Source organism: Cherax quadricarinatus, chromosome 14, assembly GCF_038502225.1.
Source record: "Cherax quadricarinatus isolate ZL_2023a chromosome 14, ASM3850222v1, whole genome shotgun sequence".
Taxonomy (NCBI): Eukaryota; Metazoa; Arthropoda; class Malacostraca; order Decapoda; family Parastacidae; genus Cherax; species Cherax quadricarinatus.
In genome coordinates this window covers 20,488,459-20,507,803 of record NC_091305.1, presented here as the reverse complement: position 1 = coordinate 20,507,803, position 19,345 = coordinate 20,488,459, and the positions used below count along the sequence as shown (strand labels likewise).

Genomic DNA, 19,345 nt, shown 5'->3' with positions numbered 1-19,345 from the left:
TATACAGGATAACCACAGAGGAAACCCAGTCAAAAGCCCATTTATCACATTTGTTAGACACTGCAACGTCATGGGATCTTGATACAAGGAATTCTTCAACACTTGTTCAACCTTTGGACGAAGACTTACTTACATTAGTGGATGGTACCACTGTGACTCCGCCTTGTCCTACTTCGACTCGCCTTCCTTAATAAAGACTCCCATATGTTACGTGTCTCATTCTTCAACATGTATTCTAAATGCATATTTATTTTATTATGTAGAGTTAAAAAATGTTGATTGTTATTTTTTATTTGGTTTTATCAATGCTTTACAATATTTTTAAACCGAAATTAGCTTTTATAAATTATAGTACACATTGCTTAATTTTCGGGAGTTTCGTAAAGACCTGATGGGGCTCGTATAGAAAGCACAGTAGAACCACCCTGCCTGCTTCCATTTGCAGTTCGTATGTTGCTTCTCAGTACAGCTTCTTGGTTAGCGCTGGCTCCAAAGACGCCACTGGCGTTGCTTTGGCTTTCATAATAGGTGGAAGGAACATCTCCATCTATAGCATTAACATTGGAGGCAGAGAGAGAGCCCTGTTGAACTGAAGGCAAGCCAGACCTAGACCTGTCTGATGAAGCCTGGGTATTAGACCCAGTAAAACCATGTTTCCTGTCCACATTTGTAGTTCCCGTGGCGCCTCTTACTACAGCTTCTTGCTTAGAACTGGCTCCAAAGTTACCATTGACGCTGCTTGGGTTTTCATAAGAACTGGGAGGAGCACCTCCGTTGATAGAATAACCAGTGACGGGAGAGAAAGAACTCTGCTGAACGGATGCCGAGCCAGACCTCTGTGACGGAGTGTTGGTATAAGACCCGGTAAACCCAACACTTCTGTCTTCATTTGCAGTTCCCGTGGTATCCTTTTCTGTTAATACAACTTCCTGCTTAGAGCTGGCTCCAAAGTTACCATTGAAGTTGTTTGGAGTTTCGTAATAAGCAGAAGGAGCACCTCCGTTAAAGGCAGTGATAGTGGAGGGAGAGACAGAACCCAGTTGAGCTGATGCCGAGTCAAACCTGTCTGATACGGCTTCGGTATTAGATCCTGTTAAACCTTCCTTTCTGCTCTCACTTGTAGTTCCTGTGTTGCCTCTTCTCAGGACTTCTGGGTTAGTGCTGGCTCCAAAGTTACTTCTAGCGACATTTGTGGTTTCATGATGCGAGGAAGAGGCACTTCCATTAATTTTGCCCACAGTGAGGGCAGAGAAAGAATCCTGTTGGTTTGATGCCGAGCCACGCCTGTCTCCATTGAATGCGTTTCCTCCATCATTGATTAAGGCATTATTTTGATTAATTCTAGAATCCACAATGTTAATGTTGCTTCCTTCTTGAGCTTGATAACTTGTCGGAGGTCCACCGTTACCGAAGGAAGATACTGATTCTTGGAGAGACGAGGCGGTGCCGAACCTATCGCCGCCGATTGCAACTTGACCAATTTGGGCATTGAGTGAGTAGAACTGTTGAGCAGTGGAACAGTCGACGTTGTACCACCAGTCACACACAAAGTACTGCTGGTTGAAGATGGTACCGTTGGGACAGAGGAATGAGTTAATCCGTCCACGGCTTTGACAGACGTGAAACACCTATAAAACAAAAAATGTTAACGAAAAAATATTATTGATTTACGTAAGTTTATTTCATCTTTGAGTACCAGTTTTAATTCCAGAGGGTATAATTAAATTATAATGGAAATAATGTAATTTACAGTAAAAAAAATCTTGCCAATTAGAAGAAAACAACCTATTTGCTTACATTGTTGCTGCAAATGTCTGGGTCACCTGCCTCGGACACAGACATGGCTTCCGTAACGAAAAAAAATTTAAATTTCACTAGATTTACTAAGGCTCTGAGTTTTCCAATAGACTAATTCCTTGATGTCTGTGAGGACTCTTGATCTAAGGAATTGGACCTGTTTTTTTCCATGGATCGAACCTGATTGACTCCCATTTCCTCCAGATGACTGTATGACCCCTATGGGCTTAACGCTCCCTCCATGAATGTAATAATAATAATAACGAATTCATGTATGTATTTTTCCAGCATAAAATCAGCACAAAGACAGAATCTTGTAGCAGTTCATGAAGTGATGTGTCTCAGTAACTCATGCTGAAGCTGTTTTTTATTTATTTATTTTTTTTTTGGAGGAAGTACAAAACCTAAACAGAGTATTCGATGCACTATTAATAATCTCCTTTTACATAGGCCTTAAGTAAAGAAAGTATTTAAAAATACATAATTTGTTTAGGTGTCTCTTCAAGCCTTACCTGGCATCGGGCCTCTTTGTCAGTGTCAGCATAGTATCCTGGGAGTAGACCATCGCAGGAGAACTTGGTACTGGGGACAGAGTCGAGGATGGGGTAGTTCTCACCGGGGACACCTCCTCCACCGATAGCATTCCCCAGGTCATTGATGGTTTCACTACCACCAGACTCCAAGAGTTGTAAGCCTACTCCAAATCCAGAACCAATCCGTCCTGGTAAAACGGCCTCCCCAGTGGCACTACCACTGGCTGTCAATCCTCCTCCACTAACGATACTGCTACTGGCTCCACTGGAAATACCTCCAAGAGTACCTCTTGTAGCTCCACTGGTCGGAAATCCCCCGCTGTTACCACGGTTGTCGTAGTAGCCACTTCTTGCAGGAGAAGTACTATGAGTTTCCCTGCTGAAACTGGTGTCGAAGGACAGCTGGGTGCCGGCTGGGGCCTGGACGCCGTCAAGGTAGGCGGCGTTGGCTACTCCTATGAGCGCTGTGAGAAAGAAAAGGTAACTTGATGCTTTTCGGTAGCTGCTTGATCCTTGTAAGTTATATCAGTATCTCATAAGCCCAGCCCCCTCCACTTTAGTGCATGCAAAGGGAAAAATGCATAGTGAGGCATAAGTTTCTAATGCAGCTAATAGTAGAAATGAAGATTTGAAACTAATCAGAGAAGACTGTAACAAATTATCATATATAATCTAATATTCCATGTTGCAAGTCCTCAAAAAAAAAAAAAAAAATCCATCTGAACAAAGATGCGTATTCCGAGTTAGTTTAGTTTAATATGTTTATTATGCACCCCATAATCATCCTGTGGGCGGTAGTCAAAAGATTACATAATGGGTCCAGGGACGAGGCCCCAAAGCTTTGATAGCTGAACAAGGTACAAAGGTAATGAACTCACAAGTTACAAAGGTAATGAATCATGTAAGTAAGTAAATTTACTTACGTTTATACATGGCTACAATCATGAACAAATTATAGAGTAATGAGCAATTCACACGTCCACACCCGGTCACAACTATAAGTTATTGGTGCAAATGTTAATTGTTGGGTCTCACACACACAGACACACACACACACACACACGCGCGCGCGCGCACGGGGCTAGGCGCTGTGAATCGACCCCCCACAACTAGGTGAGTACAACTAGGTGAGTACACACACACACACATATACACGAGTATAGAAAAGAAGTTGAATGCGGATGGAATAACGAATAAATATGAGGAGTGGCATGGAAGAATCAATGAGAAGTCCCCAGAAACGAGACTCACTGAGACAATAACAGATGCAATCTTCCCACCCAGATATCAGATCCCGAGGAAAGATAAAAGGAGCAGAGGGAGAGGAGGGGTTGCACTGCTCGTTAAAAACCAATGAAAATTTGAGGAAATGGGAGGCATGGTCGAGATTGAAGAAAGGAACTACATAGTAGGTACACTTCAGTCTGGGGAACATAAGGTAGTCATTGCAGTGATGTATAATCCACCACTGAACTGTAGGAGGCTAAGAGAGGAATATGAAGAGAGCAACAAAGCAATGGTGGACGCACTGGCTGAGGTGGCAAGAAGAACTCACTCGAGCAGAGCAAAGTTAATGGTTATGGGCGATTTCAATCACACGGAGATCGATTGGGAAAACCTGGAGCCACACGGGGGTCCCGAAACATGGAGAGCCAAGATGTTGGATGTAGTACTGGAAAACCTCATGCCTCACCATGTTAAGGACACTGCCAGAGAGAGAGAGCGGAGGATGAACCAGCAAGACTGGACCTTGTGTTCACTCTGAACAGTTCAGACATTGAGGACATCACATATGAGAGGCCCATAGGAGCTAGTGATCACGTGGTTCTGTGCTTTGAATACATAGTAGAGTTACAAGTGGAGAGGGTAACAGGAGTTGAATGGGAAAAGCCAGACTATAAAAGGGGGGACTACACAGGTTTGAGGAACTTCCTGCAGGAGGTTCAGTGGGACAGAGAACTGGTAGGAAAGTCAGTAAATGAAATGATGGAATACGTAACAAGAAAATGCAAGGAGACAGAGGAAAGGTTTGTTCCCAAGGGCAACAGAAACAATGGGAAAACCAGAACGAGCCCCTGGTTTACCCGACGGTGTAATGAGGCAAAAACTAAGTGCACTAGAGAATGGAAAAAGTACAGAAGACAAAGAACACAGGAAAATAAGGAGATTAGTCGAAAAGCCAGAAACGAGTATGCACAGGTAAGGAGGGAGGTCCAGCGACAGTATGAAAACAACATAGCATCGAAAGTCAAGTCTGACCCAAAACTGCTGTATAGCCACATCAGGAGGAAGACAACAGTCAAAGACCAGGTGATCAGGCTGAGGAAAGTAGGTGGGGAACTCACAAGAAACGATCATGAGGTATGCGAGGAGCTCAACACGAAATTTAAGGAAGTATTTACAGTAGAGACAGGAAGGGTTCTGGGAAGACAGCGCAGAGGGGAACACTGTCAGGGAATATACTAACAAGTGTTGGATGACATACACACAACGGAGGAGGAGGAGGTGCAGAAGCTGCTAAGTGACCTTGATACCTCAAAGGCAATGGGACCGGGCAACATCTCCCCGTGGGCCCTTAGAGAAGGAGCAGAGATGCTGTGTGTGCCACTAACCACAATCATCAACACATCCCTTGAAACTGGGAAACTACCTGAGGTATGTAAGACGACAAATGTAGTCCCCATTTTTAAGAAAGGAGACAGAAACAAGGCACTAAACTACAGACCAGTGTCACTGACATGTATAGTATGCTACGTCATGGAGAAGATTATCAGGAGTGGTGGAGCACCTGGAACGGAACGAGATTATAAACGACAACCAGCATTGATTCATTTTTAGGCAAATCCTGTGCCACAAACCTGGAGTTTTTTGACAAGGTAACAGAAGTAAGACACGAGAGAGAGGGGTGGGTTGATTGCATTTTCCTGGACTGCAGGAAGGCCTTTGGCACAGTTCCTCACATGACATTAGTGCAGAAGCTGGAGGATCAGGCACATATAACAAGAAGGGCACTGCAGTGGATCAGAGAATACCTGACAGGGAGACAACAACGAGTCATGGTACGAGATGAGATATCACAGTGGGCGCCTAAGACGAGCAGGGTCCCACAGGGGCCGGTCCTAGGACCAATGCTATTTTTGGTATATGTGAATGACATAATGGAAGGGTTAGACTCAGAAGTGTCCCTGTTCGTAGATGATGTGAAGTTAATGAGGAGAATTAAATCAGATGAGGATCGGGCAGGACTACAAAGAGACTTGGACAGGCTGAACACGTTACCCAGCAACTGGCTTCTCGAATTCAACCCCGCCAAATGCAAAGTCATGAAGATTGGAGAATTATACAGAAAACCGCAGACAGAGTATAGGCTAGGTGGCCAAAGACTGCAAACCTCACTCAAGGAGAAAGATCATGGGGTGAGCATAACACCAAGCACGTCTCCGGAAGCACACATCAACCAGATAACTGCTGCAGCATATGGGCGCCTGGCAAACTTGAGAATAGTGTTCCGTTACCTTAGTAAATAATCGTTCAAGACTCTGTACACTGTGTACGTCAGGCCCATACTGGAGTATGCAGCACCTGTTTGGAACACACACCTGGACAAACACATCAAGAAATTTGAGAAAGTGCAAAGGTTTGCAACAAGTTTAGTTCCGGAGCTCAGGGTAATGTCCTACTAAGAAAGGTTGAGGGGAAATCGGACTGACGACACTGGAGGACAGGAGGGTCAGGGAAGACATGATAACAACATACAAAATACTGCGTGGAATAGACAAGGTGGACAGAGTATGGATGTTCCAGGGAGGGGACACAGAAACAAGGGGTCACAATTAGAAGCTGAAGACTCAGACGAGTCACAGGGATGTTAGGAAGTACTTCTTCAGCCACAGAGTCGTCAGGAAGTGGAATAGCCTAGCAAGTGATGTAGTGGAGGCAGGAACCATACATAGCTTTAAGACGAGGTATGACAAAGTTCAGGAAGCAGAGAGAGAGAGGACCTAGAAGCGTTCAGTGGAGAGGCGGGGCCAGGAACTGAGTCTCGACCCTTGCAACCACAATTGAGTACAATTAGGTGAGTACATACGTACACACACAACACACACACAACACACACACACACACACACAAAACACACACACAACACACACCAACACACACACACACACACACACACACACACCCACACACACACACACACACACACACACACACACACAAGATGGACAAAGACAGGATGTTCCAGGGAGGGGACACAGAAACAAGGGGTCACAATTAGAAGCTGAAGACTCAGACGAGTCACAGGGACGTTAGGAAGTATTTCTTCAGTCATAGAGTTGTCAGCAAGTGGAATAGCCTAGCAAGTGAAGTAGTGGAGGCAGGAACCATACATAGTTTTAAGAAGAGGTATGACAAAGCTCAGGAAGCAGAGAGAGAGAGGACCCAGTAGCGATCAGTGAAGAGGCGGGGCCAGGAGCTGAGTCTCGACCCCTGCAACCACAATTAGGTGAGTACAATTAGATGAGTACACGCACACACACACACACACACACACTCACACACACACACACACACACACACACACACACACACACACACACACACACACACACACACACACACACACACACACACACAGAGAGAGAGGGCCCAGTAGCAACCGGTGAAGAGGCGGGGCCAGGAGCTAAGACTCGACCCCTGCAACCACAAATAGGTGAGTGCACATACACACACACACACATACACACACGCGCGCACACACACACACACACACACACACACACACACACACATACACACGTGGTAATCCTTTATTTACAGGGAGCAATGTCAGGGAATTTTTCCAGAATTGTCTGTAATATACCACTGTGGATAAAATACTTTGACGTATGTTGAACGTTTCTGTGTGAGTTGTCTCTGAATTCCGAGAGCCTATATCATTATAAAAAGTGTTCTCAAGAACAGTTCACATGCATACAAAGTAAATGGAGCTTCCAAAATGTTTCTGATAATCTTACTTCATTGTGGAAAATTTGCCGGTTTGAAACTTCTATGTTATTCTATCCAGATTCCAGATTCCAGTAGTAATTAAGTAGTATAATTATGTAATGACATACTAAATATATTTTTTTTAAATATTGTAGTTAGTGTTGGTGTCTCTCCAATAACAAAGAGCAAAGTTCATGGCTCAAGAAATCCAGCCCGTCGCGTTAGCCACTAGACTAGCTAGCCACAATAAGAAATATACCTAGTTGGTGTCTCTCCAATAACAAAGAGCAAAGTTCATGTAAGGTTTGGTAGAACATTATAATTATAATTAACAATAAGTTGGTTTTCATATTTCTAGTTCACTCAGAAAAGCTTTGACAACACCACATACGTCTTCTCCCGCCCAAACAGTCATACTCGCCAACACTGTCAATGCTGAATTGCAGAAACTATCTGTCTGGATGATGACTAATAAACTTACCCTGAATACTGATAAAACCTATTTCATTCAGTTTGGAATCAAAGCTGTAAATGTTCCACTTAACATAACGCTAAACGGATCACTAGTCACAAGACTTACAGAGGGAAAATTCCTAGGTATCCACCTTGACATTAGCCTAAAGTTCCAGACACACATACAACAAATCACCAAGAAAATCTCTGAGACTGTAGGCATACTATCAAAGATACGGTACTACGTTCCACAATCAGCTCTCCTGGCACTGTACCATTCACTCGTATACCTTTACCTCACATATGGAATTTGTGCATGGGGATCAACAACATTAACTCACCTAAGACCTCTAATAACCCAGCAAAAGGCAGCAGTCAGAATGATAACAAATTCCCACTCCCGACAGCATATTCCACCAATTTTCAAAAGTCTAAATCTGCTCACTATTAAGAACATCCACACTTATTCATGTACCTACTATATACACAGAACATTACACGTAAATATAAACCCTCCACTCAAACATACACTTATTCATGTACCTACTACATACATAGAACATTACACGCAAATATAAACCCTCCACTCAAACTTCTCCTCACCAACCTTAGCAGGACACATTACCATAACACAAGGCACAGATCTCTGTTTGACATACCTCGTGTCCATATCACACTGTGTAAAAACTCTATGCACCTAAAGGGCCCCAAAATATGGAATTCATTACCAGAAGATACTAAAGTAATCCGGTCTGAAAATCAATTTAGGACTCTTCTCAAAAGCCACTTAATCACCCTCGACTAAATGCTCAATACTCAGTATTCCCATACTCAATACATATTCCCATATCATAATTTCAATAATTACTTTTGAACCTACTATCCATTGTCGACAGGAATATAATTGAATCATTGTTTCACAAAAAGCATTTTTGAATATATGAATACGTATATCATTTGTTTTATATAAACTAGATTCACTTATAATTGACAGATCTACTGTACAACTATGACATAATTCCTTAGTGTTAAGTAGTCAGTAAGCCAATAATGTTAAGTTGGCCCATAATGCCTAGGCATAATAGAGGCTCTCTTTGCATTTCAACCCATTATTGTAAATACATAGTCTCAATGTACTATTTGCAAAGACGTAAATAAATAAATAAATAAATAAATAAATAAATAAATAAATAAATAAATAATAACAACACCATCAACACTGACTCTGAATCAAGTTATCGTCGTGCTGTGATTACCTGTTTATAATTATCTAAATAAGTTAGTGGGTTGATCACTAGCTTGTGGTCCCGCCTCTTAACTTTCGAAGGATTGAAGAGAAATGTATCCGAGTGGAATAGTGAGTGAGCCCAAGAGAGGATGAAAGAGAGACACATAGCAGCTTAAGGATAAAGACAGTTATGTACAGTTGCAGCTGTATAAGAAACGCTTCAATACGAGTAGCTTCTTCAATCTTAGTCATTAAAACTGCTGAAGCCACACATGGCGAAACATTTCCTTTAATAAATGTCCCGAACTGTGGATAAGTGTTCTTATCCACAGATTTCTTATATCACTATATCAATCATAATGAAAACAGCCTAAGCCTATATGATAACAACGCTTCACTAAAGAGGATTTTTATCTAGTCAAAACTTCATGATAAAACTACCACACTTTTATGTCTATTCATCCAGAAGTACATATGTCATGACTACTTCTGAACCTTTCTGTGACGTTGATATAAGTTCTTACCAAGTGCCAGGAAGTTATAAGCTCTCTTGTCCATATCTGCGAGGTTGCCTACGTTGCTGCTTTTCACCGTTCCAGTAGAGAGGGGATGTGATGATGCCTAGATGGAGTCTAGTCTTTTATACAGAGATAGATTGTGAAGGTCAGAGGCAGGTCGTGAATACGGCCTCCAGATGAGATTAAACCTTGCCTATAACAAGGTGGCTACTCGCAGTATTCGTGGCTGACCTCACTCACCAGTCAAGTCGTGAATTGAAAGGTAATACTTTAGTTTAGGAAATTATGATTGTGACTTTCGCGTCAGAAAATGAGTAAATTATTATTATTATTATTATCATTACATAATTTATATATATATATATATATATATATATATATATATATATATGTATATATATATATATATATATATATATATATATATATATATATATATATACATTACATATATATATATATATATATATATATATATATATATATATATATATATATATATATATATATATATATATATATGCAATAAGATCACAGTAAACAGGTGATTTCAGAATATGCAAAACAACCACTCTGAAAGAATAGAGAAATTCCAAGCGCTTTCGTGACTACTCACATTATCAAGGAACTATGATAATGTGAGTAGTCACGAAAGCGCTTGGAATTTCTCTATTCTTTCAGAGTGGTTGTTTTGCATATATATATATGTATATATATATATGTATATATATATATATATATGTATATATATATATATGTATATATATATATATAATGGTTTTATTGATAATTTGGTTCCTTAAGTATATTATTTTCGTGTTGATTAGTTCTATTAATTTAGGTTTTGGATGCATTTTACTGAAAACAAATATGGGTCAGTAACAGATATTATGTTAAAACTGATGGCTCTCACATACTTTGGTAAGAAGACCATTAAATATAATCGACGGATATCATTAATTAGTGTGGTGGAGAGAAAGCCTATGGACTGCTAATGGATCATTAATGCTGTAATTCACTTTCTATCAATTCTTTTTCTTCTTTTTCTTCTTCTATTATTATTATTATTATTATTATTATTATTATTATTATTATTATTATTATTATTATTATTATTATTATTATTATTATTATTATTATTATTATTATTATTATTATTATTATTATTATTATTATTATTATTATTATTATTATTATTATTATTATTATTATTATTATTATTATACAAAGGTAGTACTGTAAAAGCAGTATGGGTCACTCAGCAATGCTGATAATAAAATAATACTTTAAAACCTAATAAAACTGGGCGTTAAGGTAAATTCCTTGTACATGTACTGAGAGATACACATCTGGGTGTTATACACTGCTTTATATTATTATAACTAGCTATTACATATTCTGGAAACCTATAGGAATTATTTTTAGCAGTGTTAAATAATTCAGTACCTAAGATAGTTTTTTCTTATGTTGACTTTTAGTACTGTCTTATGTTAGAAATATAATAATTACTAGTACAACATTAAGTTAAAATTATAAACAAACCTCACTCCAGCTTTCTGCCGCTTCAACACTTAGATCTGCTTATTTTGTTTTGATTCATGATCTCGCTTTCCTTGACATGACTAAGTAACATAATTTTTAAAGGGAGGGGTGGACCGGTAAGCCATTGGAAGGCCTCCGTCAGATGACCAAGAGTGCCAGCTGTGAGTCATTATATGACTAAGGCCCGGTTCAACAAACACTTGTCCTGTTTCCTTACAAACCTTACCTAACCTAATCTAAGTAACTCATTTCAGTCTTTTACATGTGTAACAATGAACGTATTTGATGTCTGACGACGCTAGGCTAGTGGTATACAAGGCCGGTTTAATTTAATATCTTTAATATGCATCTCATACCCATGGTGTGGGCATCAGTCAAGAGATTGCAGAGGCACATAATGGGTCCAGAGACTGGGAAGCAAAGTCTCGATAGCTTTGCAACAAGTTACAGTGGTAATAAACTGTTTACATGTTTATGTCTGGTTACAGTCGTAATGAGTTAATTATGTATAGAAAAACACTGCAAGATTGTTGCCTTTCTCTGGTACAGCATCGATTATGAGTGCAAACACTTTGAAAATTGGAAGGCAGGGAATCTGGAAATAGTAAATTAGCAATTTTATTGGCATAGGTTTTAGTTGTTTCATTACCTACCACTCTTGAGCATTTCTGGTTTTTGCAGCTGGTCGTGGCCAGTGTTCCAGTGTGGTCCCATCTGATGAGTGCCTTGATGCTGGTCAAGGACTTTTGATCTGAGGAATGGGGGTTCCCATCCGCTTCTTTGGATCAAATATGATTACCTACCATTACTCAGGTGCTTTGTAACTCCTGCAGGTTAAGTGCTTTTCAATAACAGCAGCAGCAACAACGACAACAACAACAACAACAACAACAACAACAACAACAACAACAATAATAATAATAATAATAATACTAATAATAATAATAATAATAATAATTTAACACCTGTTGTTTCCTACCAAGGTAGTGCGACCCCCGAAAAGAAAACTTTCAGCATTATTCATGCAACAGCTGTCTTGACAGAAATGCGTAGACATCAAAATTCAATTAATCATCTAGGCACTGTAATTCCCACCTTAAGAAGTACAGTTTGGCTAACCGGTTCCTCTGGATCTCTTCATAAATATTAACTAGCTTATACTCCAACAGCACACGAAGCCATAAAATCTCTTTGTCTCCACTCACTCCAATCTAACACGCTCACATAAGCCTGCTGGATGCTCAATCCCTTACCACTAGAAATTTCCTTTACTCTTTTCCCTCCAACCTTTCCTGGGACGACTCCTAAACTTCTTCTTTTCACCCTAGATATATATACACTACTGCTCATCCTTTTGCTGCTCTATGCCCTCTAAATGCACAACCCATTTCAATAACACCTCCTCAGCTCTCTAAATTATACCTTTGGTAACTCCAATAAGATAACACAATAAGTGTCAGGGGGCCCAAGACTATTCAACCGCATCCCAGCATACATAAAGGGAAATATCAATAGACCCCTACCTGTCTTCAAGTAGGAGCTGGACAGACACATAAAGTACCTGACCAGTCAGACTGTGGTCTGTAGGTTGGATTGTGTGCAGCCTGCAGTAACAGCTTGGTTGATCAGATCCCGATCCACTGCCAGGCCTGGTTATGGACCGGGCAGCGGGAGCTTTGACCCCCGGAACACCCTCCAGGAATGGTTCTCGATCTACTGGTCACCCCGATCTCCAGTTCAGAGTACTCATGCTGAGTTCCAAGATGTGGAGACAAGTCTTCTTTTGTGGATATAGACACAAGTACATGATGTACCTGTTATAGAGGTATAATATATAACTAAAATATTTAGTGATATTTATGACTTTTATTCGAAATGCATATATAAAATATATAAGTTTTTCATTTGTGTTGTATGGCACCTGAGTAAGACCGCACTCTGATGTAATAAGCTTTCTATTAAAGCAGATAATTCTCAATTAGGTAAGGTATTGAGAAAAGAGTGGCAAATATTTACATACAATAATAAGTAGGACTATCCTAATGGACGAGTGGGAGGTCAGAGATACTATAACAACCTTGCCACCAACAGGTGGGAAGTAAGTTTTCCTTCGTCTCCAAAGTGGGAAGAGCTAGTGCTATTAGAAGCATTATTAATGCCTACATTAATTTATGATATTTATTATTTGTAAGATAAAACTTTATTTACTCGTCGAATATACGTGGAAGATCTTATTTTCCAGCTGCTGGTACTTGATAGAGACCAGAGGGAGGTTGAAGGTTTCTGTTGCCAACAGCGCTGCCTCTGCCACCGTTACCGTTATTGAAGCCTGCGTTTCCGTTACCACCTCTACCGGTGACGCTTCCACTTCCACCTATTGGGGGTGGTCCATAAGACTGTGAAGGAGCACCAACGTTCCCAATTCCACCTAGAGCGCTTGAGAACGATCCTTGTTGACCGGAAGGACCACCAAATCCTCCTCCAGTGCCGCTAAAACCATTGCCGTTAATATTTCCACCGGTATAACTGCTACCACTACCTCTGATTTTTCCGATTTCAGCGTTGAGGAAATAGAACTGTTGAGCAGTGGAACAGTCGAAATTGAACCACCAGACACACACGAAGTACTGCTGGCTGAAGATGGTACCGTTGGGACACAGGAACGAGTCGATTCTTCCACCTTGTTGACAGATGTGAAATACCTGAGAATGTGAACCTTGATAAAATGTTTTTCACATAAGAATAACGTCATTTCTTAAATAGTTATGTTATATGAGAGAGGAGAAAAGTAGATGCTGAGTACACTCTCTTGCAACTATAATACCTATAGCAACACGTTCTCTGACAGTCCTGGGGATTATCCTCACACACTGTCCGGTCTCCTAAGAGTGGAAATGAAATATTAGAAGATTAAAAGCTACTTATAAACACACACATAGTTAACCAAAGTTATTTCTACCCTAGATGTAAATATAAGTTCGTAAGATTTACCGTGAGACAGAAAGAAAAAATCAGCAGTGTTGCCAGACTTAAAAAAAAAAATAAATCGGTTTCCATTTCATACTCATTGACTCGACGGTAATATGTATTTTCATGGGTGACAGATATCTGTCAACCTAATTGTAGCTGTCTGTCAACCTGATGATTGCTGTCAGCCTGATGATTTCTGCCAACCTGATGATTGCTGTCAACCTGATGATTGCTGTCAACCTGATGATTGTGTTCCATCTGCTGTTTTAAAGACAATAGTCAGAAACACCAGTGAGGCTTGGGTTGAGAGAGGTGTATATTTTCACCTGATGAGGTGATCGTTGCACAGCTATTCTCCCTGACTACACTAACGACCCGCAGCCATCATAGTATACTAAAAGGACCAGTTACACTTGCATGGAACACAATGGATTTAAAGCAGTAACCAAATGGCTAGCGCTCGTGCAGTTTGAAAATCGTATTTCTGCTTCACATATTGGGAGGAGAGAAAAGTTAATTTGTGAGGTTTGTAAAATATAAACTGTACATGAGTTATCAAGGCAAAAAATGATGACTGCTGATGATTGTTGTCAACTTGATGGTTGCCGTCTGTCAACCTGATGGTTGCTGTCTGTCAACCTGATGGTTGCTGTCTGTCAACCTGATGGTTGCTGTCTGTCAACTTGATGGTTGCTGTCTGTCAGCGTACTACCAGTGTGTAAAGACGAGGAAGTCTTCTTGTATTCTCCTCCTCACTGTAACATTTTTTCCACATCAGTAGTTACATGTATTACAGTGATTTATTTCTAAATGCATCAATATGCATATCTAGAAAATTTTGCCTTTTCAAAATATGAAATTCTTGAAAAGTTTTAGTACAAAATGATAGATTCACTGAATGTCATTCATAGTTGGAGAAAAAAATCTAGGGAAATTTTGTTAATCCAGTCTTTGTGTCAAACCACAAATTATATGGTAAACGATCTGCTTATATAAGCCAAGAAGTATATCTTCCTTGATGCGAATGCATTGAAAGAAGCAGTAAATATACACTGAAGGATGTTTCAGTATAAGTACGCTTAGAGTTCACTTTAATCCCTACATCAGGCATTAATCACTGTTTTACTTACCAAGACATATCAGCAACCATAAATAGATGAGCATATTATATTTCTGACAGCCGGCTTCTAGTGCAGTACAAGACTTGCTTTACATCCGGCCTCTGGGGCAGTGGAAGACTCACCTGACAGCCGGCATCGAGGGCAGTAGAAGACTTGCTTTACATCCGGCCTCTGGGGCAGTGGAAGACTCACCTGACAGCCTGCCTCGGGGGCAGTGTCAGCGTAATAACCGGGAAGCTGACCGTTGCAGGAGAAGCCGGTATTTGGGACGTAGGCCAGGATGGGGTAGTCTTTGCCAGGTACACCACCTCCAGGGATGATGGTGGCTAAGTCAGCAATGGTGGCACCACCACCAAAGCCTCCATTGTATCCTCCACTTCCACCTCCGCTGCCACTAAATCCTCCGCTTCCGCCTCCGCTGCCACCAAATCCACTGCTTTGACTTCCGATGCTACCAGATCCTCCATTAACATCGCTGTAACTGCTCCCTCCACTTCCACCTCTGCTCCCTCCTCTGCTGTATCCTAGACTGCCTACTCCACCGAATCCTCTGTTTCCTCCAGCGTTACCACCAGCAAATCCTTCACCGCCACCACCAGTGGAGGAGAGGTGGTTAGCAGACGAAGTCTTGGGCCCATCGAAGTAGGTGGCGCTGACTACACCCACGAACACTGAGTATGAGATCAAATTAGTTACTGGAAGAGTTAAGATGAACTAAATAAACTTTTTACAACTACGAATTGCTAAAGATTTCTTGAAATGAATGGCAACACATAAACTGAAACTCGACCTTTGCTACCTGAACATTTATGAAGGGGTTCATGAAAACCGGCAGGCCGGACTTGAGTCCTGGAGATGGGAAGTACAGTGCCTGCACTCTGAAGGAGGGGTGTTAATGTTGCAGTTTAAAAACTGTAGTGTAAAGCACTCTTCTGGCAAGACAGTGATGGAGTGAATGATGGTGAAAGTTTTTCTTTTTCGGGCCACCCTGCCTTGGTGGGAATCGGCCAGTGTGATAATAAAATAATAAAATACACATCTTTTGGTGTATATACACAGGAAGGCAAGTGTTTTCCTGCACCCGATAAGTATCCATGAGAAAGGCAAACCGAGTAATCTAGCGGAAAGCCGCCCCTTGTGACAGTGGCAAGGAGGCCAAGATAAGCTGTGTATTACCAAGGGAAACTACCAGATGGGAGGTGGGAAATTACTAGAAGTGGAAGTGGCGGGAGGTGGGAAGTGATGGGGGGTGGGAAGTGACGGGAGGGAAAAAGGTGCCATGATGCTGGTGGGGCTCTCGATCCAAGGAATTGGAGCTATCCTCTCTTTCCTCTGATCAAATCTGATTTCCTCTTATACCCCATGTGCTGAATGACCATTTCGAGTATAACACTTCTTCAAGAATATATAAATATAATAATATAGTAATAATAATAATACATACCATAGAGTGGGACAAGTAGCGGTAAATGGGTAAGAATTATAAACAGAGGGAGATTTACACCAGAGAGCATAGACAAAGGTCAGTCAACAAACAAGATGGGTCAACAAAGTCAGTCAACAAACAAGGTCAGTCAACAAAGTCAACAAACAAGATGGGTCAACAAAGTCAGTCAACAAATGAGATCAATCAACAAACAAGGCAGTGTCAAAGTACCACAACTTTGTCATTCTGTATCAAGACAATACAAACTGGTGACATGCTGATTTTATTTGTTTTATTCTGATTTCTGGTGGCAGCTAAACTAATCCAGGGAACAGAGTAAACACCCAGGGCTTAGAGCGAGCACATAGGACCTAGAACAAAGACCCATGGTCAAGAACAAAGACCCAGGGCCTAGAACAAAGACCCAGGGCCTAGAACAAAGACCCAGGGCCTAGAACAAAGACCCAGGGTCTAGAACAAAGACCCACCCAGGGTCTAGAACAAAGACCCAGGGTCTAGAACAAAGACCCAGGGCCTAGAACAAACACCCAGGGTCTAGAACAAACACCCAGGGCCTAGAACAAACACCCAGGGCCTAGAACAAAGTACCTTGAGTTAAGAGCAAACATCCAGGAATAAGGAAAAACACTAAGGTTGAAAATCAACACTCGGAGTTGACAGCAAACACTCAGGGTATAAAATAACGAACAAAATTATAAGCAAAACTCCCATGTGTTCACTATGATTCCTGGATAATTAATCATAACCCGACCATTAATTATGACTTTTATGAAGGAAGGCTGTGTGCAAGACACACTGGTTTCATAAATGAAAGAAAGAAATACAAGAAATGAGTGGATAGGAGCGCTACATTTGATTTCTTGTGTAATATAGGCTTAATATATCCAGGAGTTCTCAGTGACCAGTGTCACTAGTAAACCAAATAGCAAAACACCAAGCTTCATAAGAGATAAACAGTCTTAGTTACATTTTAATGTAAGTGTGGATTAGAATACTGTAGTTAGGGTATTAGTTGAGACACATGTAAGGAATAGTTTCGTGAGAAGATGGATTAGTTCCATTGAAAAGTGAACTGGGGTTCTTGCTGTAATTGTGCTACGTAAGTTATATGACTATGAAATGACGGCTAGGTGTCAGTTAAAGATTAACTGGATACAACTAATGTGCTATTATATCAACTTGAGTTACATAGACAGTGCTTAAGAGACAGCAGATTGCCTCTTCACACTGGAAAACTGAAACATTATCCTTTTGACACTACACTAGTGTCAAGTACATGATACGGTCTACATACAAGAGTGGTGACATCTACAAGACGTTCTGTTCATAATGTGAGAGGGTCACGTTCTCTGATCTTACCCAGCATCACAACTTTATGAGCTTCACCTCCCATGTCTGAGATCACTCGGCTCACTTATAACTTCCCTTAAACACGCAGAAGTTACACGAGGAGATGTGCTTGTGGTAGAGGTGGCGCCAGGTGTGAGGCTGTCACGTTGCTTGCCCCTTATATATACGTCGAGGCGGTGAGGTCAGGATATGACATTTTTTCGATTCATTTTTTTTTTTGCGCCTTGGCTGCAACTTTGTTTTGTGCTCCATGCTTATCTTACGAGTGATAGTATTTTGTGGAGCTCATCTTGTGACCTGTAGCTCATTGTGTACTCCATGTGGTAGTTCATATATATATATATAAATATTCAAACAGCTCCGGGGAGAACCTTGAGTTTTCCCTGAGGTACGTTTATTGTCTTCTCTGAGGATGAGGGTCCCCATTCCAGCTATAGAGGTGGTACTTTTTATATAAATATATATATATATATATATATATATATATATATATATATATATATATATATATATATATATATATATATATATATATATATATATATATATAATAGAAGGATTCTGTGATTCTTGAAAAAAATACCATTTTTTGAAATGAGACTTTGCTGTAAATTAATTATAAGTTATGACAAATTATGATAGCAGTGTTCACTGAGAGGAACATGTTACTAATGCACAGAGGTTTGTATTTTTTAAATGTATATACACTGAGAATTAGATTCCTATTTACTGACTGAAGTATTGTTGAGTGCGAGTGTAGTGCTTCAATAATAATAATAATAATAATAATAATAATAATAATAATAATAATAATAATAATAATAATAATAATAATGCTACTAAAATAAATATTTTTGGGGCAAGAATTTATTGGAAATAATACTTCTCTTATAAATAGAATTAATACGTATCGTTACATACCGGAAAAAATCTATATAAAGTGTGAGTTCCTTTTTTATGTAAATTCTGTTTGTTATGTTCATTTAATGTTAATAAAATAAATAATCCCCAACATATATTATTTGATAATTATGAAACACTTGTACGTAAATGAATTGAAAAACAAAAACAATCAGTTGAATCTGTTCAGGTTAACTTAGGTTAGGTTAGGTTAAGTTAGGTTAGGTTAGGTTAGGTTAGGTTAGGTTAGGTTAGGTTAGGTTAGATTAGATTAGGTTAGGTTAGGTTAGGTTATGTAAGGTTAGGTTAGGTTAGGTAAGGTTAAGTAAGGTTAGGTTAGGTTAGGTTAGGTTAGGTTAGGTTATGTTAGGTAAGGTTAGGTTAGGTTAGGTTAGGTTAGGTTAGGTTAGGTTATGTTAGGTAAGGTTAGGTAAGGTTAGGTTAGGTTAGATTAGGTTAGGTTAGGTTAGGTTAGGTTAGGTTAGGTTAGGTTATGT

The 19,345-nt window shown here is 40.1% G+C and overlaps 1 protein-coding gene across 1 annotated transcript; it reads right to left on the bottom strand.

Annotated features, from left to right (window-relative positions):
- Positions 1–302: 302 nt before the first annotated feature.
- On the bottom strand, positions 303–17,991 carry LOC128695880 (uncharacterized transmembrane protein DDB_G0289901-like). The gene is made up of 6 exons (XM_053786809.2): positions 17,958–17,991; positions 15,344–15,846; positions 13,313–13,762; positions 9,525–9,621; positions 2,310–2,794; positions 303–1,628 (listed from the first exon to the last, which is right to left on the bottom strand). The coding sequence occupies exons 1-6, from the start codon at positions 17,989–17,991 to the stop codon at positions 363–365; spliced, it is 2,835 nt and encodes a 944-aa protein (XP_053642784.2). The 3' UTR covers positions 303–362.
- Between the last annotated feature and the right edge of the window lie 1,354 nt (positions 17,992–19,345).